This window comes from Andrographis paniculata, unplaced genomic scaffold, assembly GCF_009805555.1.
Source record: "Andrographis paniculata isolate CXL003 unplaced genomic scaffold, ASM980555v1 Contig46END, whole genome shotgun sequence".
Taxonomy (NCBI): Eukaryota; Viridiplantae; Streptophyta; class Magnoliopsida; order Lamiales; family Acanthaceae; genus Andrographis; species Andrographis paniculata.
Window position 1 is genome coordinate 4,267,817 of NW_026137580.1, and position 20,869 is coordinate 4,288,685.

Genomic DNA, 20,869 nt, shown 5'->3' on the forward strand with positions numbered 1-20,869 from the left:
GATTTTTTTTTTCTTTATTTTTCTCCAAATTCACCAAATTTATTTTTTCTCTCTTGCATGTTGGAAATAAACAATACACATAGAAATTAGGTAGAATCCAATCATAATCAATCAAATATCGTATATGATATAAACATAAAATACATGCGCTTTCGATCTATCAAGACTAATGAAAAATGTGTTGGATTTTTTAATACTCATACCCGGAAATCCGGAATGAAACCCGTGTAATTCAATCCACAACCTATATAACCAAGACATTATTATGTCTGGCCATTGAAATTAGGGTTAATTTGGGCTATTAATTTATATATATGTGTGTTGTGGGTTGAATAAGATACCTTTATTAACATAGCAGTAAGGGTTCTTCTATATCAGGATTCTCTTCACTTGATTCCTTACCCGTAAGTTCGGTTAATTCTTTTGAATTTTTCCGGCGTGCCTCCTTCACCTGATACTAAGTTTGTCCCGATGAGCTCTTTTCGAAGTAATGTAAGTTTGTCGGCGGTAAGATCTTGTTGCAAATAGTTTGTTCGCATATTTTTTTTTGTCACATCGATGAATATTTTGGGTTTGTGGTGAGTGAGAATTGTAAGCCGTTTGATTTGAGTTCAATTCCTTGTTTCTTAGTTGTGTCACCATATTTGGTTGGGCTTTTTGAAGGACCTAAGCCCTATATGTAATTAACTTAAATTTATTATAATATGAAATCATGATGTTTGTTATCGACTTAAGTTAGATTTATAAATTTTTTGGGTCTATCTTTAATTTCGATTTAAATATGTTCTAATTTGTATTTAACAATTGGAGTATATATTTTTTATTTGAATATTACATAAAAATTTAAATTTTTTTATATTAAACATAACACCAAATACTTATTCATATCACATGAATTTATTTATATAATTTTGTATTATTTTAAAAGTTTCAAAAATCAAAGTCTATTCTTTTATTTTTATATCATAACTATTTTACTTATATTTTTCAATAAAAATAAATTTTATTTCATTCTCAAAAAAACATTTATGGCGTGTTTGATACAGAGAAATGAGGCCAGAAAAATAGAAATAGTATCATTTCTCTTGTTTGTTTGAGTAAGAGAAATGAAATTTGAGAAATAAATTATTTCTATTTCTCTCCCAGAGAAATTGAGAGAAATGATGTTGTAGTATATGTTTTTTTTTTGTTTAATTTTTAAAATGTTTTATATTATTTATTTTTTATAATTTTTTTAAATTATATTATTTCAATTTTACAAAAAACAAATTTAATTTATTTTTAAAGTATTTAATTTTTACGATCTTTTAAGAAATTATACTAAAATATAATCTTAAAAAACATCGTATATAATTTATATATATTTTTTAAAAATGACAAAAAATATTTTTCATGAATTCCCATTAGTTAAAACTTTCTTTTTATCCAGTTAATCATTTTTTCTTGTTTGATCATTCATATATCCGCATTTTTTTTATATTTCTCTAACTGAATTCTAAAACAAAGAGAATTAATTCTCATTCTCTACTCAATTCTATTTCTTTTCAATTCCATTATTTACTCTCATTTGTCTACAATTTCATTCTCAATACCAAACCCCGTTAAAGAAAACAATGATCACTGCGACCAAATAAAATTACAGTTTCCAAAAATATTTCCACAATTAACACTAAACACAAACCAAAGCACACACAAAAGAAAATTTATTTTTATTTTTATCAAAATAATTTGTGTGTTCACTCAATTTTGTATTTTTTAAACCATTTTTGATAAATATTATAAAAAAATATAATATATACATACACCCTACATATAATATATATCACTTACAAAAATTAATAATGTAATAAAAAAATACTTTTTCGTCTCAATCGACTGTATCAATTTTACCATTTTTATCGGTCATACTAAAAAATATATACTCCCACCGTCCCAAAATAATTAGTCTCATTTTTTATTTTCATTTGTTTGAAAACAATAGTCTCATTTTCATTATTTATAACTACATCCCCATCTTTTTACAAAACTATCCATACTTTTTCCCAATAATTACATAAATGTATAATACTATTAAACTATCCATCGTCTATGTGCATTTTGATCTTTTAAAAACACTTTTACATCCACTGTCAATATAATACTATTATTTATTAATTCTTATGTCCATCCCAAATGCCTCTATTGTTTTGGGACGAATAGTGTATTTTCTATTATAATAAAAATAATTATAACAAATATCAAAATACTTCAAACTTTTATAAAAAGATTCACTTTTTTGTATTTAATAATATCAAATTATCTTACACACTTTTACTAATTAATAAAATATTATTATTTTTTTCAATCTGCTAAAAAAATAAATATATAAATTCAATTAAAACAGAAAAAATATTATTTTTTTATATTATTAAGACTATTTTATATCTAATATAAAAAAATACATTCACCTAAGGAACATAAAATGAACACATCCAATATATGGTTAACCTATCATGCATATATTTTCTTTTGTTTTAAAATGATCATTTATTTAATACTCTGTCATCCGTCCTAGTAAAAATGTATATGTTACCATAGAAACAATAATTTAAAAAAATATATAATTAATAAATAATTAAAAAATATATTAATAAAAATATTGTGGGACACAGTGAATATTTGCTAAAGGCTAATTCATTTATGGCCAAGATCAATCTTAAAACAGATACTACCTCCATGTGTTGGTATTTGTTTCTTATTTTATTGCGTTTATTTTGAATTATCTGTGTGTAAATACTTCATCAATTTCATAATAATTGAACATAATTTTTATTTGAAAATGTTTTATAACCGTAGATATATTTTTATTTTTAGTAAATTTATACATTTTAAAATATATTTAACAAATATAATTAATTTAATTAAATTTCCAATATTTTACATATAGCACACAATCAAAACTTATTTATTTTTGTTTCTTTTCAATAAATAAATATTTTTATTTATATTAAAAACTTCTTTTTTTTTTTTTTTTGATTAGATTATATTAGTCGAAATAAATAAATATATTTTTTTTATTTATTTGTGTTATATAATTTTTTATTATTTATAAAATAATATCTCTATTATATACTCCGTCAATTTCATCACACATGACCCCATTTTATTATTTTTTTTGTCCGTGCATAAAATATAACACATTTCTATTTTGGTAAATATATAATATATACTTAACAAATTTAAATTAAGTAATTAAATTTCTAATATATTATACGTAGAATCCGCTTAAAACTCCTTTATTTCTATCCCACTCTTCAATGAATAAATATTTTATCTATATTCAAAATTTTTCATTTTCTATAAAATTAGTTTTAAGTTAATTATAAATATATATATATATATATTTTATTGATTTGCATTACATAAATTTTATTATGTACTACAAAATGATATTCATATGGCATATATTTTATTGAGATATAATGGTAAAAACATACGCCTTTTTCTCATATCTATATATCCATTTGCTTTTTGTACGAAGTTTTAGAAATATTAGAATAAAATAGAAATAAAGGTAAAAAGACTAAATTAACCCTGTTAGTATTGTATGATATAAAGGTAATGTAATTTTTGTAATATATTTTAAATTTGAATGTTATTTGTAATGTTAGGTAGATAATATAATTACTAAAAAAAATGAATATTTTGTTATGTGAATGACTAAAATAGAAAAATAGATAGATTGTTAAGGGAGGTGAAGTATAAAGTACCTATAATACTACTCATATAAAAAATAATAAAATAATATCATAACTTATTATTAATAATTTACTAATCTACATTGTCTAAAAATATCGTATCCTAAACAAAAGAGTCCTTTGACTATGATAAAACATGTATATTTTATTGAAATATAATTTTAAAAAATATTTAAATATATTTTTAATTTTTTAATCATATACTCTTATCTCTAACATGTAACCATTTTGCCATTCCAATTTAAATATATGTGTTTCTCTTTTTTGTAAAACTTTTTCTTTTTATTTTAATAAAAAATATTTATATACTTTACTCAATATTACAAATAATACCATTAAAAAATAGATATATATATATATATGAACAAAATTATACATATATTTATTATATTATACCTATAAAATATTATTTTCTTCGTCCCACATAATTTGTTTCTATTTTTTATTTTCGTCCGTCTCATATAATTTTTTATTTTCTTTTTTGAAAAATTAATTATACACTAATCATATTTTAAAATTTAAAGTTTAAATTTTTTTAATCTTAATTAAACTATTTAGTTATTTTAATCTTAATCTATAATTATTTTGACTAATACATTTTTTAATTACTTACTAATTATACTTTACCTAAATTCCCGTATCTAAGTAATGAGAGTAATATACTAAAATTCAAACACACAAAAAAAAAGATATATATGGGCAAACTAATTTCGTATTTTTTTATTTGGGATGTCCAATAATTATTATCCTATTTCACTTTTTAAATACAAATTTTATTTTATTTACTCTCATTCATTTACCATTTTTGATTTCTACGTTATCATATAAATTTATCAATTCATAAAAAAAAAATAATTATCTAAAAATCGTATCTTAGGTCAATAAAAATTGACTAAAAAAAGTATATATTTAGAATATGAAAAATATATTAATATTTATTTTTAAATAAATAATGAGATCAGATAAAATATGATAAAATAATATTATAATTTATTTATATTTTTAAACATTTTTATTATTTTAAATACAATATCATTAATAAAACGGCTCGATTTTGGGTGAGTGGGTATGTAACGGGGACCGTTGATTGGTCAGAGTTAAATGTGGCGATGGATGATTGGTCTATGAGTGTACATCCATTAAGTGTGCAGTAACGTGCAGTTAGGCCTAAAGTCGCTAGTATATAGAGGACTGTACAAATACGCACAACTGCACCGGTTTTGGTGTTTTGTTCTTGTTCTACCGGTAACAGGAGGAGGAGGGGGCTGGTTGCGTTTTTCAATATTTGACTGGAGAAGCGAAAAAGGATTTCTACTACGATCGCAATACGACTGGACTGAGGTGCGAGAACAAAGGCTGAGAGACCGATCGATCGATGGCGCCTTCACACGACGACAAGGCGGTGTCGGAAGTCAGAGATGGGTCGGCAGCCAAGCGCCCTATCTCCAATATTCTCTTCGTAATCGGTACTTTTTTGTTATATCTTAATCTGCTTTATAAATATATGATGATGATGATGATGATGAATGATTGCTGATTTCGGAGTGTGTTTTTGTGGTTCTGAAAAGCAATGCAAACTGAGGCGTCTCCTCTGGTGGAAAAGTTTCAGCTAACCGAGCAGCCTGATTCTGTGTATGCTTCTGTCAATTTTAATTTTGTTTTTGCGAATTTCTGGCTTGTTGGATTATTTGATGTATATACAGGAGTAGGAAGCATGATAGCTTGCTTGTTATTCTTACTAGCTTGGAAGCTATTGCTGGACATGAATTTTCAGCTGTTTTTATTGAATTTTATGGAGTCGCATATTTGAGATATGTTCTAAGTAGCTACTTTATTAGTATTTGCTTCAATTATCATTGATGTAGTTTATATAATCAAGATGAAAAGGGCTGCGGAGTTTGGTTTTATATTGCTCACATAAACTCAGTTTAATCTTTATAATACAATATCGCCTCACATTTCACATGCTTATACAAAGTTTCAACCTGAACTTTACAGGTTTCCAGAGGGAGTTTCATGGGTGAGATACTCTGGGAAATACAACGATTTGAACATCGACATTGTTTGTCCTGGAAAAGACAAAACTTTGGGTTTGTACTTTTAAATCCACAGCTCTTGTTTAGAGGACATATTTAATAACAATGGCATACAACCACTCAGCGTATTCTTATGGTTGTGTTTTGTAGTAGCACTGCTCTTTCTTTTAGTATCTATCTCTTTTAATTACTTATCCAGAAATTACATTTAAAAACTTCCAGAAATACATATAAATTTTTTTTCATTTTTTTGGTCGTGCAATTGCCCTTTGATGTAGTGATTTGACTAGGTTATGGTCAAAAGCTGTCCGATTTTGCAATGAATGGAGATCAATTGCATTTGAAGTTAAAAAAGGAGACGAAGTATTATATAATGAATGTGGCAGTTCTAAGTAAATGATTTTTATGGATGAAGCATTGCATGTTCCTGATCTCATATCCAGATTCAAGTGTTTTAGTATGCAACTACTGAGTTGGTGTGTGATATCATCATCAGGGGTTGATTGCGTAGGCACAGTTTCTGCAGCTCTCCTGACTTATGCTTCTATACAAGCATTGCGCCCAGACCTTATCATTAATGCAGGAACTGCTGGAGGATTCAAGGCATGACAATCGCTTCCATGATTGTATTGTCTCTTTGCATTTATCCTTTTTAATATTCTGTATTGGCATCATGACCATGATTGTACCAGGCAAAAGGTGCATCGATTGGTGATGTATTTCTCGTTTCTGATGTTGCTTTCCATGACAGAAGAATTCCTATTCCTGTAAGTACTTTTCTGCTCTCATTTCTGCCTCTTATATTTCTCAATGCCTCACACTTCATCAGCAAATTTTCAACTATTCAGCAAATGCAGATTGCTTCCACAAAATATCCGTCTCACAGTGTTGCATTTCCTCCCAGAGTCCTGATTTAGGGATGCAATCCCATTGGGATCTCTATTTCATTTTGAATGATATTGCTTCTTGACAATCTTCATTGCTTGTAAAGCTGCCTTATTCATTTGATAATAATAGCATTGTTGGATGCATACAGGTCTTTGACCTTTATGGTGTTGGAGCACGGGAAATGTACTCCACTCCAAATCTTGCGAAGGAGCTGAGTTTGAAGGTTACTACTCCAATCTTTTAGAAATGATAGCGAGCCTTCTTTATTGGTTTTGAATTGCTTACATGTTTTCCTGATTGGTATTTGCAAATTGCAGTATATAGATTGTGTTACATAACTTACATTCTCATAGATGATCAGACTTACTAAAGCATTTTGTCACGGACTTAATTGATATGCCAAAGATTTTCCTTATTCTCTATAGTTTGGTCACATGTAGAATATTGCATTTTTTGGGGTGTATTTGAATTTAGTGTAGATGCAGCTCAGCCCATATTTGTATCTTACATACTAATGAAAGGAGGAACACGACGAGGATTATGTAGGTTTGCAAACTGTCTACTGGGGATTCCTTGGATATGACTCCAGAAGATGAAGCCTCAATTCTTGCTAATAATGCAACTGTGAAGGACATGGAGGTAGCCTTCACTTAAAAATGCGTTAGTTGGTCTCAAGAAACACCATATTCTATTTTGTTTTGATCTCTCGGTGGTTTGTGATTGTTGTGTGGTTAGGGAGCTGCTGTTGCTTATGTGGCAGATCTCTTCAAAGTGCCTGCTATATTGTTGAAAGCCGTGACAGATCTTATTGATGGTGAAAAGCCAACAGCTGAAGAGTTTCTCCAAAATTTGGCTTCAGTCACTTCTGCCCTTGATCAAACAACTACACAAGTTGTAGATTTCATAAGCGGAAAGTGCTGTGCAGATCTGTAAGCCTCCTTTATATATCTGCTTAAAACAAATAACTTTTTCCCCCTGATTATGTTCTGCTACTCTTCAAGTGCTACAGATAATGCATTATCTTGATATTTTGATTGCAATGGATTTTCCACATCATGTACAACCTTAACCTTGGCTGTACATTTCTTGTTCTTAATGGTATTTCTAGTATTTGTATATTTTGGCCATCTAAAGTCAAAAGCTGAATGCGGTTAGGGATCAATGCATGTCATTTGACCTGGTATTACATTTTAAGATTCTTACATTAAAATTCACTTTGTCAACCTACTGCCTGTTAAGGTTTCTTCTTCTGATTCGATCTAGTCTAAGAGTTGATACTGTTTGAGACTATGCAATTTTCGACCTAACTTTTATTGAGTTCTCAAGTAGATCACATTCTCCTTCTGACAAGTACATTTAGGTTGCTATCCCTTCAGGATTAGGACTTGTAATCACAATAGACCAAAGTTTTTGTTAATTTTGGATTGTAACATGATGTGCTTACCCTTACCAGAACAGGACTAGGTTAGCAGAAGAGAAAAATACAGTCATCTATTACTTTCCTTGATCACAGTTTTAACATTATAAACTCCACTCTGCGAAAATAAATAGGGAAACAACAATAATACAAGAGAGAATACGAAAGATGAGAAAAGAATATGATGCAATAAGGAGACATATAGGTTTCAGTAGTTGGGAGTTGATTAGGGTTGTGTAATTATGGGCATTTGCGCTTGTTGTTACGGGTAGTCATGTTAGCATAGCAAGGGCAGAGGTCTAAGTTGCCATAGGTGCCCGGAGGCACACACTTGCATCTCATACAGCAAGTCCCGCACGCCCTCTTGCACAGCCTTGGCCTGCTAGATAGCCTACACCGTGCTGCACAAGCTCTTCCACAATCTGTTTGTTGGAAACACATGTACAATTGTGAAGCGAGCAAACAACATAAGCACTACCTGGTAACAAGTAGATTATTTCTGTGCCTGTTTTTTTATGTTTACCTGGTTCAGGACTGTATGAACTCTCTGAGACAACATTGCTAGCCTGAAATGTAGATATTGTAATCATTAGTGTTTTAAAGCATAATGAATTAGAGTTGAGGTGTGATGAATTATTATTATTACCTCTTGTTTGATTTGGACAGCATGGACTTGATGATGTAGGATCACTAGAAGAATAAAGATGGGGGCAATAACAACTTTAGGAAAAGCCATCATCGAATGGATGGATGAAAATATAGAAAATATTTGTAATGATGAGGGATGGATGGGAAATGAATCCAATATGGTTACCTTATATATATATAGCGTTTTTGGAAGCAGCCTGAATTTGAATGGAGGTACAGAAATGGTGGGTGGGTGGGTGGGTGATATGCAGACAGGCAGTGGTAGTGGATACAGTCATTCAAGTCAAGGAAAGCAAAATGTGAGTTTGCATTGCATGCTAATAATCGAATAATTTGGTAAGGCAGGCAGAGGTGAGGATGAGTTTGGAACCAGGTTGTTTTGGTTTCTTTATTTATTTATATTTAATAATGAATGTTAGTTATAACTTATATATATAACAAGAGATTATTAAAAATCAATCAAGTGGTTGCTGTCTGTAGATGGAAAAGGAAAGGCTTTGTCTGCTGCTACCACACTACAGAAAAGAAGAGAGAGAGAGAGAGAGGGGAATAATTAAGTAGCAACTACTACATGTATTTTTGGCCAAATATTGGCCCCGGTTACCACCTTCCTTCTAACGTTCGGTTTCTTAGTACAATACGCTCCAATGGGTGTGTATTATTGATACACTTGTTACCTAGTCGAATCAAATAAAATTTTAAGTAATTGTATTTGTTTGTTAACGTCTATGAACTAAGTTTATATTCGTTCGTTAAACATTCAAGCTCGGTTTGCTAAATTTTTTTATTGTTCGAACTCGTATTTGTGTTCGATTTAATTAAGCTCGTTTGGGCTTGTTCTAGCTTGTTTGAATATAGATAATATTTTATTTTATTTTTTTAATTCATATTTTATTTATTTATTAATAATTTCATAATATATATAATTTCACGAGCGTTCGCAATGTTTACAAACAAGGTTTAAGTTCGTTGGTTAACAAAACGAGGATATTTATGTTATTTAACTCTGGTTTGTTTACGTTTGAGTTCGGACTTTAACAAAATCGAATCAAGCCGAACTAAGTGAAATTCACGAACGACTTGCTTCATTTAACAACTCTAATCATCGAATAATAGTTTTGATATAACAGCTTTGTAAGAATAAACAATCTCAACTCCGATTACATAGCTAGTTTTGAAATTTTTGATAATATTCAGTTACAATAATATATATTTTTCTAATATTAAATACTCAGTTCATCCAAACTCATTATATCTGTTTTAGTGTTTTTGTCTTTCATATTCAAAATATTTATTTTCTATTATATAAAAGTATCCATATATAAATATCCAAATATTTTTATTTTTACAAAAATAATTTTTTTGTATTTACAAGGGTAAGATATCAATATAATTTTTTACTAACCAATAAAATATTATTATTTTTAAAATTTTATTACAAAAAATAAATGTATACTATGAATTGAATTAAAATAGATATATTTATATAAAACAACATATCAAATGTTAATTTTTTACTATTTTAAATTTTCTTAAAAAAAAAGATTTTAAAACTCTATGCTAAAAACCAATAGTTAATGTTGCATATATAATAAAGAAAGTCAAATTAAATAAAGATGCCGACTGTTTTAAAAATAATAAATATTGAATAAAAAAATAGTGTTTTGTGAAATGATTTAAAAATGTATTTTTTTATGGGAAAGATAAAAGATATTATATAGATAATATAGAAATAATAAATAGGTATAATATATTATTTCTTTGAAAATATATATATTTTTCTGAAAGAAAAGCACATATTGAGTAAAATATTTAAATGAAACTTATTATTTCTATATTATTTTATTTGTCTCAAATATTTTCTTCATTTACACAATTCTTTTCTTCTACTTTTCTATATATAATTTATAAAATTATTCCGTACAAGAACTGAAGATAAAATAGGAAAAATTTAGAGCAAAAATTATTTTTGGTATCATTTAATATTATAGTTATTAATTTTGGTCTCACTCAAGTGAAAATTTATCAATTTTAGTTTCATAATGGTTGATTATCGACTGGTCATGTTGGATGACTTAGAAAAGTGACTGAGAGCTCCAAACAGTCAACACGGCCGTGTTGAGCACGGCCCAACACGACTGTGTTGATTACTCTGCACTGAATATGACCGTGTTCATGCCCCTTTTTACATTCATGTTCTGAATACGCTGTGTTCTTGCCCGTATTGATGTCCGTATTCTGAACTTAGTCATGTTCTATTCTCAATACAACCATATTCTATGCCATGTTCACGATCATGTTCTCAACACAGCCATGTTTTAGGTCATGTTCACGACCATATTTTCAATATAATCATATTGTAGGTCATATTTATTCATTTTCACTTCTTTGTTAAAATTATTTGATATATATTTTTAATTCAACAAACATATTTTTGCAATTATTATTTAAAATATTAAAAATTAATTATTTTTATGTTATGAAATAATTATAAAAAAATTATAAAAATAATAATATATTTAGATATATTTTTATTAATCATAATTATATATATAGTAAAAAAAATTTAAAATAAATTTAATTTATAATTTTAGATATATAAAATATAAAATAATTAATTCAAAATTTATAGTATATAAATTTTGAAAAATATATATAATTGTGATTACTAAAAATATATATTAATATATTATTATTTTTCTATTCTAGACTATGTTCACGATCATATTTTCAACACAGTCATGTTTTAGGTCATGCTCACAATTATATTTTCAATATAATCATATTGTAGGTCATATTTATTTATTTTCACTTCTTTGTTAAAATTATTTGACATATATTTTTAATTCAACAAACATATTTTTGCAATTATTATTTAAAATATTAAAAATGATTTATTTTTATGTTATGAAATAATTATAAAAAATAATAAAAACAATAATATATTTAGATATATTTTTATTAATCATAATTATATATATATAGTAAAAAATTTAGAACAAATTTAATTTATAATTTTAAATATATAAAATATAAATAATTAATTCAAATTTATAGTAAAATACTATAAATTTTGAAAAATATATAATTATGATTACTAAAAATATATATTAATATATTATTATTTTTATAATTTTTTACAATTATGTTTTAAAATATTAAAAATTGATTATTTTTTATATAATGAAATAATTGCAAAAAATATTTTTGTTGAATTATAAATATATATCAAATAATTTTTAATAAAAAGTGAAAATAATAATAAATATAACCTATAATATCACTATTTTAAAAATATGGTCGTGAACATGACCTATAATATGACTGTGTTCAGAATACAGACATCAATACAGATAAAAACACAACCGTGTTCAGAACATGACCGTCAGGGACTTGAAAATAGCAATGTTCAGCGCAGGGTAATCAACACGACCGTGTTGGCTGTCTGGGGCGCGCCCAACGCCATCCAATGTAGCCGTGTTGGCTGTTTGGGGCACGCCCAACATGGCCGTATTGGCTGTCTGTCACGCTTCTGAGTCATCCAATATGGCCGTGTTGACTTGAACACATGACCGTGCTAAAATTCATAAATTTTCATTTGCTTGAGACCAAAACTAATAAATTTTTTTTAATGAGACCAAATTGATAATAATGATGATATTAAACCCATTTGATATTTACCTTTTCTTCTTTAGTTTAAAAGTACTTTTGGATAGCTCTTGAACAAGGCAAAAAATATTTTAAAAATTAATATTATTATTATTTAATAATAATAAGTAAATAAATAAGGAAAATAATATAATTTAAAATTATTAATTTGTGTATTATAATTAAACTAAAATAAAAAATAGTATAAAGTTTTAGTTATGCTACATAATTTAAAATTTTAAAATACTAGTATAATTTATGAAGTTTTAAATAAATTATAGAGTATAATTCATGTGAAAATAGATTTTATTTTTATTTTAATTTAGATATTATATTTAAAAATAGAATTAAGATAGAAAAATTTAATTTAATATTAATAATTCTAAAATATTATAATTTATAAAAAAATAGTACAAAAATACATTTACATATTTATATTAATAATATATATTTTTTCAATAGTCTTGGTAGTTTAAAAGCAATTTTAAATTTTATTACATTCAAATATTCTTTTTCTTCTAAAAAGTTATTTTGTATTTTATTTTTTACTTAGGTTTAGTTTTGAAATAAATCCAAATTGATTCTTAAAATTATGCTTGTTGAAATTTCCGATATTCAATTTTTTAGACTACTTGAAAAAATAAGTTGAAAAGTGGTGAATGAATTCACTAAGGTATTTCAAAAAGCCCTTAGGCCCTTATGATAGAATATTTTATATTTAATCGATTGGATAAAAAAAAAAAATGAAATAAAAATCCACCGAAGGAAAATCATAATAATAGACTCAAATTTTTAAAAAAAAGAAAAAAAAAAAAAGAAAAGAATGAAATGAAAATCCACTGAAGAAAAATCATACCAATGGACTGAAACTCGAAGTCTAATTAAGCAAAATTAAGCAACAAGCTGAAGAAAGTAAAAATTCAAGTACAAGGAAGAAATATCTAAAAACTTGAGAGGGTGTGTTTGTTTGGGGAGTTTGGATTTTAAGTTGGGATTTGAATAGTAAAAATTTTGAATTTGAACAGTTGTTGATGTGATATAAATAGGTGTTGATGTGATGTTTTGAATATAAAATTGATTTTTAGTATAATATAAAAAATAAAAAATAGGTGTTTTATTTGATATTTTTGGGAAGAAAATTTTGGATAAATAGTAAGATTTTGACAAAATCCTACAAACGAATTGTGTTTTGGTTGATCGTCTTCTTTTTTTTTTTTTTTTTTTTTTTTTTTTTTTTTTTCTTTTAAATCCAACATGAATAATGCTATAAATAATGCTTTAGTAATTACTCGTAGTACCTATTATCATTAGAAAATCACTTTGCCTCCTACCTCATTGTATCCCGGACCAAAACTTTGGCCAAAGAATGCCGAGGAGCGCATTGCGACTTGCCGAGGAGCGCCCTGCGATGTGCCGAAATGCGCCCTCCCTACTTCCTTGTGTCCCGGAACCTCTCGGAACATTCCAAAACACTCCAAAAGTACCGAGATAATCCATTAACCGAGTAAGTATCTATCCGTTTGACATAGTTTATCCCTATGTTGTATAGATAGAATATATCCAAATGTGAATATACTTTGTTTTGTGTTAGGGTGTGTTTCATAATTAACTATTAGCTAATTCAATTAGCGGTTAGTTGTTTGTTAATTCAATTAACTGGTTGGTTTGACTAGTTAATGGTGTGACTAGCTGATTCAATTAGCTGTTTGTATTAAGATGTTTAGTAATACACTTGTTTGAAATTAATTGTTTATATATAAAATGACAACCGAGGACATTTATATTTTATTTTTTAAAATATTCATTTGTGTTCTTTCTGTTTAAAAGTTTAAAATTTTTTTGTTATTAGTTATTGTGATAGTGTTATAAAATATTTATTTTTATTGTTTCTAGATTTTAAAAAAAATATTAAAAATATTAATATTTTCGGGAGAACAATGTAAAATATTAAATAAGTATAATTTCTGTATACATATTCATTATGTTTTATTGATGAATTGATTATATTTATAACTTTCAATAAATTTATTATATCTTATTTATTAATTAATATAAAATTATATATCAAATAAATTAATAATATTTATGTTTTCTATTTTATTTTAATTTTAACAAATGTATATATTTTACCAATAAAATAAATTATATAACAAATCTAATCATTTTAAATTTATAAAAATAAAATTATAATTTAGTAAATAAAAAATATATAAAACAATTAATAACTACCGCAATACAAAATATATTTATATGTGTGTAAAATAAATAATAATTTTGAATGACAAATAAAGAATAATAAAAATTAAAGTAAAGCTCTTCTGAAACCACTGAGTTATATATCTTTTCACAAATTAACATTTTTTGGATCCAATAAGCTATTTCAAAAAGCTAATTTACCAAATATGTAAATTAGCTTTTTGACTAGTCAAACAGTTAAAAGTTATTCAATAAGATAAAAACTTTTAAAAAAGTAAGCACCCTCATATGGAAAGACCCTTCATTTGTACTCACTTCAGTTTCTGAGAGCTATACACACTCTAATTTTCCGAGGGCATCTTGCTTGTGTTTTTTGCTTTCTACTTTACTTTTAAGGTTATATGCGAGGCTGTACCAGCAAGATTTTCGCGAGCGTAGATGGATTACTAGGCCGAAGGAAAGGTATTCGAAGAGGAATCATCCGACCCGTTACAAGTGGTATTAGAGTTGCATTATGAGGGAATGACATTTGACAAGTCCGATGTTGAGTTTAAGGTTGAGAACCAGGTTCCGAGATGGAACCGGAAGAACGTAAGGGACAAATCTGTGGATGTCGCAAGAATAGGTTGGCCAAGGTGGAACTGACCGCCGGGATCACCATGACAAGCTCGATGAGGTAGCGCTACATATCTGCGAACTCGAGGGCAGCGAGTCGCATGAAGGGATATTGGCCTCGGTCAATGCTACAAGGAATGTGTCCCGAGAGCGGGAACTAGCGATACAGGAGCTCAGCGAGGTGCTGAAGGCCGAGGTGATTGCTCTCAAGGAGACTGTGGTAGAAAAAAATCTTGAGCTGACGGAGTGCAACGTCAAGATTACGAAGATGGAGAAGCCTAAGGTTGCCAAGCCTTCGAATGTTCAAGAGGAGTTGGCTACGATGAAGGTGGCGCTAGCCGAATTCTAAGCAAGGAGGATGACTGAGGCTGTCCCGGCAGCCCCAAAGGGAAATATCCCTTGTTCGGGAGTTATACAGGAGAGTGGAAGGCTCGAGTGGTGGATGACTTCTCTATGATATAGAGAAATACTTCGAGGATTCTGGCATCATGGGAGATAAAGCCAAAATCCGAACTGCATTTTGGTTCTTGAAGGGCTTGGCCCGTACTTGCTGGAGGCAGAACAAGGGGATGCATGGTGATAAGGGAGGCATCACAACTTTGAGAATATTTAAAGCATGAACTTAAGGCAGAGTTCGCACCAGCCGATGGCAGAAGAGTAGGCATGGTGTACAATTCATTGGTGGGTACATCAAGACGGTCACTTAAAGGAGTATATCGAGAATTTCTCCGGTCTATTGTTCAAAGTGCCAAATATGTCTTCTAAGGAGGCATTATTGATGTTCTTGAAGGGCTGAGGCCGTGGGACAAACTGAGGATTAAGGAAAAGCTCTCTTCAAACGTCAATGAAGCAATCAGGTATGCTCAATGGTTGCTTGGGTTGAGCGGAAGAAGCCAAGTAAAGATAACAAGTCGAGGAAGGCTAACCAAGACAGAAGTGGAGGAGAACAAACTTGGCAGACTCCATAGGTTGGTGATACCGACGATACTTGGCAGCAACCCGCGGGCTAAGGTTGGGAATGCGAGGAAGCTAGGGCTAACATATGACAAATGCTTTATCTGCAAGGGCAAGGATCATTATGCCAGGGATTGTACGAGTCGGGGAGGCATCGTGGTGGTGGATAAACAAATTGAGGGGACCGAAGACCGATTGGCCTATACAAAGTCAGTTCCTGTTAATACCCTTAGAGGGAGGATGCTCGTTAAGGTGTGGATAGGTGGAGTACTGGTGACATGTGTACTTGACCCGGGCGTAGACGACAACTACATGAGTGAGCAGCTGACCTGTAAGATTAGGGATGGATAAATCTACCGAAAATGCTGAAATACCGATTTACCGTACTGTATCGTACTGAAAATACCAAAAAATTTGATATACTGTATCGTACTGAAAATACCAAAAAATTTGATATACTGAATTTTTTTATACGATATCGGTACCACATCAAATATTTCAGTACAATATCGGTATAGATTTTCAGAAATTTTAGTATTTTGGTATTATACCGTATAAATAATATTTTAATTAGTAATTTAATTATTATATAAATATATATTTTTCTAAAAACTAACCTAGTAACTAAAAGGTAGACATCTGTAACCCTAATTTATTTTCCAATTCCCTTCCAACCTCACGCACCTTGTACGCAATCATGAGACTCACGACACACGATTCAATATTCACGCACGCTGGCCGCTGCACCCGCAAGCTTGTTGTCCGCCTACCATTTGGACACCAGCCGCCGTCGGTCTGCCGTCTGCCCACTTCGCCGACCGTTCTTCTATAAGTTTCAAATATATTTTATTTTTTTGTTTTTGTTTTTTCTTTTTTTAGATATTTGATTATGATCGAATGTCGATTTTATATGGAATGGCTAAATGAGATGATTGGTGGTGTTTGGAATGAGATTGTGCATTGTGTTTGGAATGACAGAATAGGATTGATTAATAATGTTTTTTTTTTTCCAATTATTTGATTGCATTGATTAATTATCATTTAAGATTGTCTATGTGTTATTTAAGATAAAAATTCAATTTTTTTAATGATAAATTTTGGTATATAACGATATTGCACCGAAAATTTATTTCAAAATTTTTGGCATCACCGGTAAATATTGGTACTATACCAAAAATTTTGATATACCAAATTTCGGTATACCGAAAACTTCGGTATGGTATCGATATATTTTTTAACATACCATAAAGTTTAGTACGATATACGGTATGACCGTTTCGGTATTGAACCATCCTTACGTAAGATTGGCCTATGTTGGGCACTTTCTGGAGGGTGATTCAAAGGATTCAATGGCGGGTGGACTCCCATAGCTGGCATAGCTAGAGACGTGCCCATCCAACTTGGCAGTTGAAAAGGTATTGAATTATTTAATATAACCCCTATGGATGATTATGAGGTATTTTTAGAGATGAAGTTCATGGACACGAGCAAAGGTTTACGATACAGACGGTGGGATACCGTGTAACGTGACGGTTTACATAAAGAGGGAACTCAACCCGAAACAAGTCGAGAGGGGTATGAGATAAAGAAAGTCGACTCTAGCGGCTTTTTGGAGTGATAATTACGTCCGTGGGGTTGGCGAGGAAGATGCTGGGGGCCTGCCTAAGGACTTAGAGCTAGCCCTCAAGGAGTTCAGGGAAACCACACCAAACGACCGGCCTTAGTGGTTATTTCATCGACGAACTGTCGATTGTAATATTGACTTGGCGGGAGGGGCAAGACTAGTCTCTTGGCCCACTTACCGGATGTCCCTTAACGGTTTAGCGGATGTTTAGAAATGTTGGCTTGCCTTCCTTGCAGAGCTCAAGTTTAGGAGGAAGTATTGACCCGAAAAGACGAATAATGTGGTCAATGCTTTGAGTCGCAAGAAAACGGCTCTGTACTATGTCAATGGGGAAGGGAGGTTTGGAAATATTCTCTGGAGGATGGCTTAGTCGTGACCAAAGGCTATCGGGTGTGCATGCCAAAGTGAGAAGACTTGAGGCGAGATACCTTGCGAGAATGTCATGATACTAAGCATATGGAGTTTATACCCACACCGAAGAAGTGTACAAGGAAGACGAATAGCAAGTTGTTCATGAGTTATGCTGAGAAATATTAGGGTTGCCTGATAAAAATTTGTTGTGCTTGGGGCCCACAATTTGTGGGAAAATTCTGGATGGAGCCCTTCAGTTATTGGATTCCGAGTTAAAGTTTCTACAATGATGGACCTCCAGACCGATGGACTAATGGAGCACGTCTATCATAAAAATGGAAGTACGAGAGAGAGTCCATTAAAAGTAGTGCTCGAATTCCAGTCAATAATGCCGAAGAAGCTAATAGGAGCGTACGAGGAACTGAGTCCGCTAGCACTCCACCTTAGCAAGCATTGGAAAGGCCATGCAAAAGTTGTCTGATTCTACCTGAAGAAGTCAAAAAAGGGAGTGAAGAAGTGGGCGGACCAGAGAAGAGTGTTCTGAGAATTCAAAGAATGAGACGTGGTGTTCGTGAAGTTATGCCAACGTGTCCGTGTTTGAGGAATGTATAAGGGCATGATGTGAAAATACAAACACCTACCCTCAGTGCGGAATAAAGCTGACAAGGGGTCCAACACCATAATCGACCATCATCGATGAAGTACTTGGCCAGATGGCGTAGATTACCTGAGCTAGGAGCCGGCCAAGGACCTATGGCAGTTCGAGGATTTTACTCGAGACTTCGAGGCATTGAGGGCATTTCCTAGCTCAAGTGGGGGGGAATGTCTCAGACCAAAACTTTGGCCGAGGAATGCTGAGGAGCGCACTACGACTTGCCGTAGGGACGCAGATGAGCGCCTTGTGATGTGCCAAAATGGAGAGGCTAGCGGAACTCTCCCAAGATGTTCCGGACTCTTCTGGAACATTCTAAAACCGCTCGGAACATCCCAGAATACTCTAGAAGTACCGAGATCTCCCATTGACGTGGTCAGTATCTATCCGTTTGACATAATTTATCTTTATCCGTATCTTGTATAAATAAAGTCTATTTGAGTTTGGATATACTCTGGTCTGTGTTCGGCACGGTCCATTACAGTGTTTATATATAGGGGAGGACCCCTCATTTATACTCATTTAAGTTTTAGAGAGCTATACACACTCTATTTTTCCGGGGTATCTTGCTTGTGTTCTTGCTTTCTAGTTTAGGCCATCTTCAACCTACCAACTCTATTTATACGGTTGTAACTCTTAAATGCAATTGCTACAGTATTTTTACTCTAAACCACAACTTTATTTTTAACTCCAAAAATAATATTCTTCAAATATTCTATTTTATATATTAGTTTAAACAACAACTTTTATTATTATTTACATAATTCTTTTCTAAATACTATATATTTATAATATAAATAAATAATATTTTATTGTTAAAGAAATAATTTTTAGAAGTTAAATACAAAACAAACAAACATTATATTAAATACAAAAAATTACAAAATCTAAATTAACACAAATATTTACATTAAATACGAAAATTAGACAATGCTAAATTAAAACAAACATTAAATTAAATCAAAAATTATATATGCGATTAATTATCCAAATTACTGTATTGCTCCCATATATGTTCAATCAACTCATCACAAAGTAATATGTGAGCTTCTCTATCTATAAGTTGTCTTTATCGCTGAAAAAAATCCTTCACGTTAAGCATATTGGTCTCTTCCCAACTCAACTCTAATAGGCGGTGCTTCCACCCTTTCAATAATTAGAGCACTGAGATCGCGTTCCTCTTCTATTATCATATTATGCATGATGATACAAGTAGTCATTATATCAGAAAAAATATATTTTTTGCCAAAAACGACCAAGTTCAACAATAATTCCTCAACACGATTGTAGAACACCAAATGTACGTTCAACGACTTTTCTATACGACTTATGTTTTTGTGCAATATCTTCTTCAGACCTCGTGGATCATGTATAGTTTGCACAATCATTGACCACTTTCAATAAATATTATTAGCTAAATAATAACCAGTATTATATTGTTTTACTCGGATAACATAGCTTAAATGAGGAGAATTTCCACTAGTGAAATATGAAAATAAATGTGAATTCTCCAAAACGTTGATATCATTGTTGGTTCCTTTTAATCCAAAATATGCATGCCAGTTCCAAATATCGTAATATGCCACTCTTATAGAATAATAATGGGTGAACCGCTTCGACCTGCATATGCACTTTTCCAGACAGTTAGACAATTTTTTCATTCCCAATGCATACAATCTAAACTACCCAACATACTTGGAAAACCACAAGATTCGCCAATATGAAGTAGTCTCACAATATCATTAGCATTCGGTGATCTAAGATATTGCTCAGAAAAAAAACTTCCACCACAGTACGACAAAATCTTTTTACACTCTCAATGACCATTGATTTACCTATTTTATCATATTCGTCAGTTTCATCTGCTGCTGTACCATATGCTAACATGCCAAATACAATTGTTGCTTTTTGATAAGGCGACAATCCAGGACGACTAAGTCCATGATATTGTTGTTGAAAATATGAATCATGATGTTTAAATACATCAATAATATGAAGAAACAGACTTTGAAACATTTGAAAATGTCAGCGAAAGGTCCGTTCATCAAATATTGGGTTAGGTGCAAAGTAATTATTATATAAATTACGAGCAATTTCTTCACG

At 30.3% G+C, this 20,869-nt stretch overlaps 2 protein-coding genes across 4 annotated transcripts; one reads left to right on the top strand and one right to left on the bottom strand.

Annotated features, from left to right (window-relative positions):
- Positions 1-4,945: 4,945 nt before the first annotated feature.
- Positions 4,946-9,432, top strand: LOC127252587 (5'-methylthioadenosine/S-adenosylhomocysteine nucleosidase). Of its 3 annotated transcripts, none has more exons than XM_051276824.1 (9): positions 4,946-5,203; positions 5,306-5,369; positions 5,736-5,827; positions 6,270-6,376; positions 6,466-6,540; positions 6,810-6,884; positions 7,208-7,300; positions 7,397-9,077; positions 9,207-9,432. In XM_051276824.1, the coding sequence occupies exons 1-8, from the start codon at positions 5,113-5,115 to the stop codon at positions 7,592-7,594; spliced, it is 795 nt and encodes a 264-aa protein (XP_051132781.1). In that variant the 5' UTR covers positions 4,946-5,112; the 3' UTR covers positions 7,595-9,077; positions 9,207-9,432. The 3 variants fall into 3 exon arrangements, with proteins under 3 accessions (XP_051132781.1, XP_051132783.1, XP_051132782.1); XM_051276826.1 differs by having other exon boundaries at positions 7,397-9,025; XM_051276825.1 differs by having other exon boundaries at positions 7,397-8,559; positions 8,745-9,432.
- LOC127252588 (snakin-2-like) lies at positions 8,319-8,854 on the bottom strand. The gene is made up of 3 exons (XM_051276827.1): positions 8,725-8,854; positions 8,602-8,644; positions 8,319-8,500 (listed from the first exon to the last, which is right to left on the bottom strand). The coding sequence occupies exons 1-3, from the start codon at positions 8,815-8,817 to the stop codon at positions 8,319-8,321; spliced, it is 318 nt and encodes a 105-aa protein (XP_051132784.1). The 5' UTR covers positions 8,818-8,854.
- Positions 9,433-20,869: the final 11,437 nt, after the last annotated feature.

What these genes read in the sequence shown, in the direction of transcription:
- LOC127252587 (XM_051276824.1), top strand. Translation starts at nt 5,113, where the DNA reads ATGGCGCCTTCACACGACGACAAGGCGGTGTCGGAAGTCAGAGATGGG. An exon ending in CAATATTCTCTTCGTAATCG is followed by an intron (nt 5,204 to 5,305) that starts GTACTTTTTTGT and finishes GGTTCTGAAAAG; the next exon opens with CAATGCAAACTGAGGCGTCT. An exon ending in TGGAAAAGACAAAACTTTGG is followed by an intron (nt 5,828 to 6,269) that starts GTTTGTACTTTT and finishes TATCATCATCAG; the next exon opens with GGGTTGATTGCGTAGGCACA.
- LOC127252588 (XM_051276827.1), bottom strand. Translation starts at nt 8,817, where the DNA reads ATGATGGCTTTTCCTAAAGTTGTTATTGCCCCCATCTTTATTCTTCTA. An exon ending in CTGTCCAAATCAAACAAGAG is followed by an intron (nt 8,645 to 8,724) that starts GTAATAATAATA and finishes TCTACATTTCAG; the next exon opens with GCTAGCAATGTTGTCTCAGA. An exon ending in TTCATACAGTCCTGAACCAG is followed by an intron (nt 8,501 to 8,601) that starts GTAAACATAAAA and finishes TCCAACAAACAG; the next exon opens with ATTGTGGAAGAGCTTGTGCA.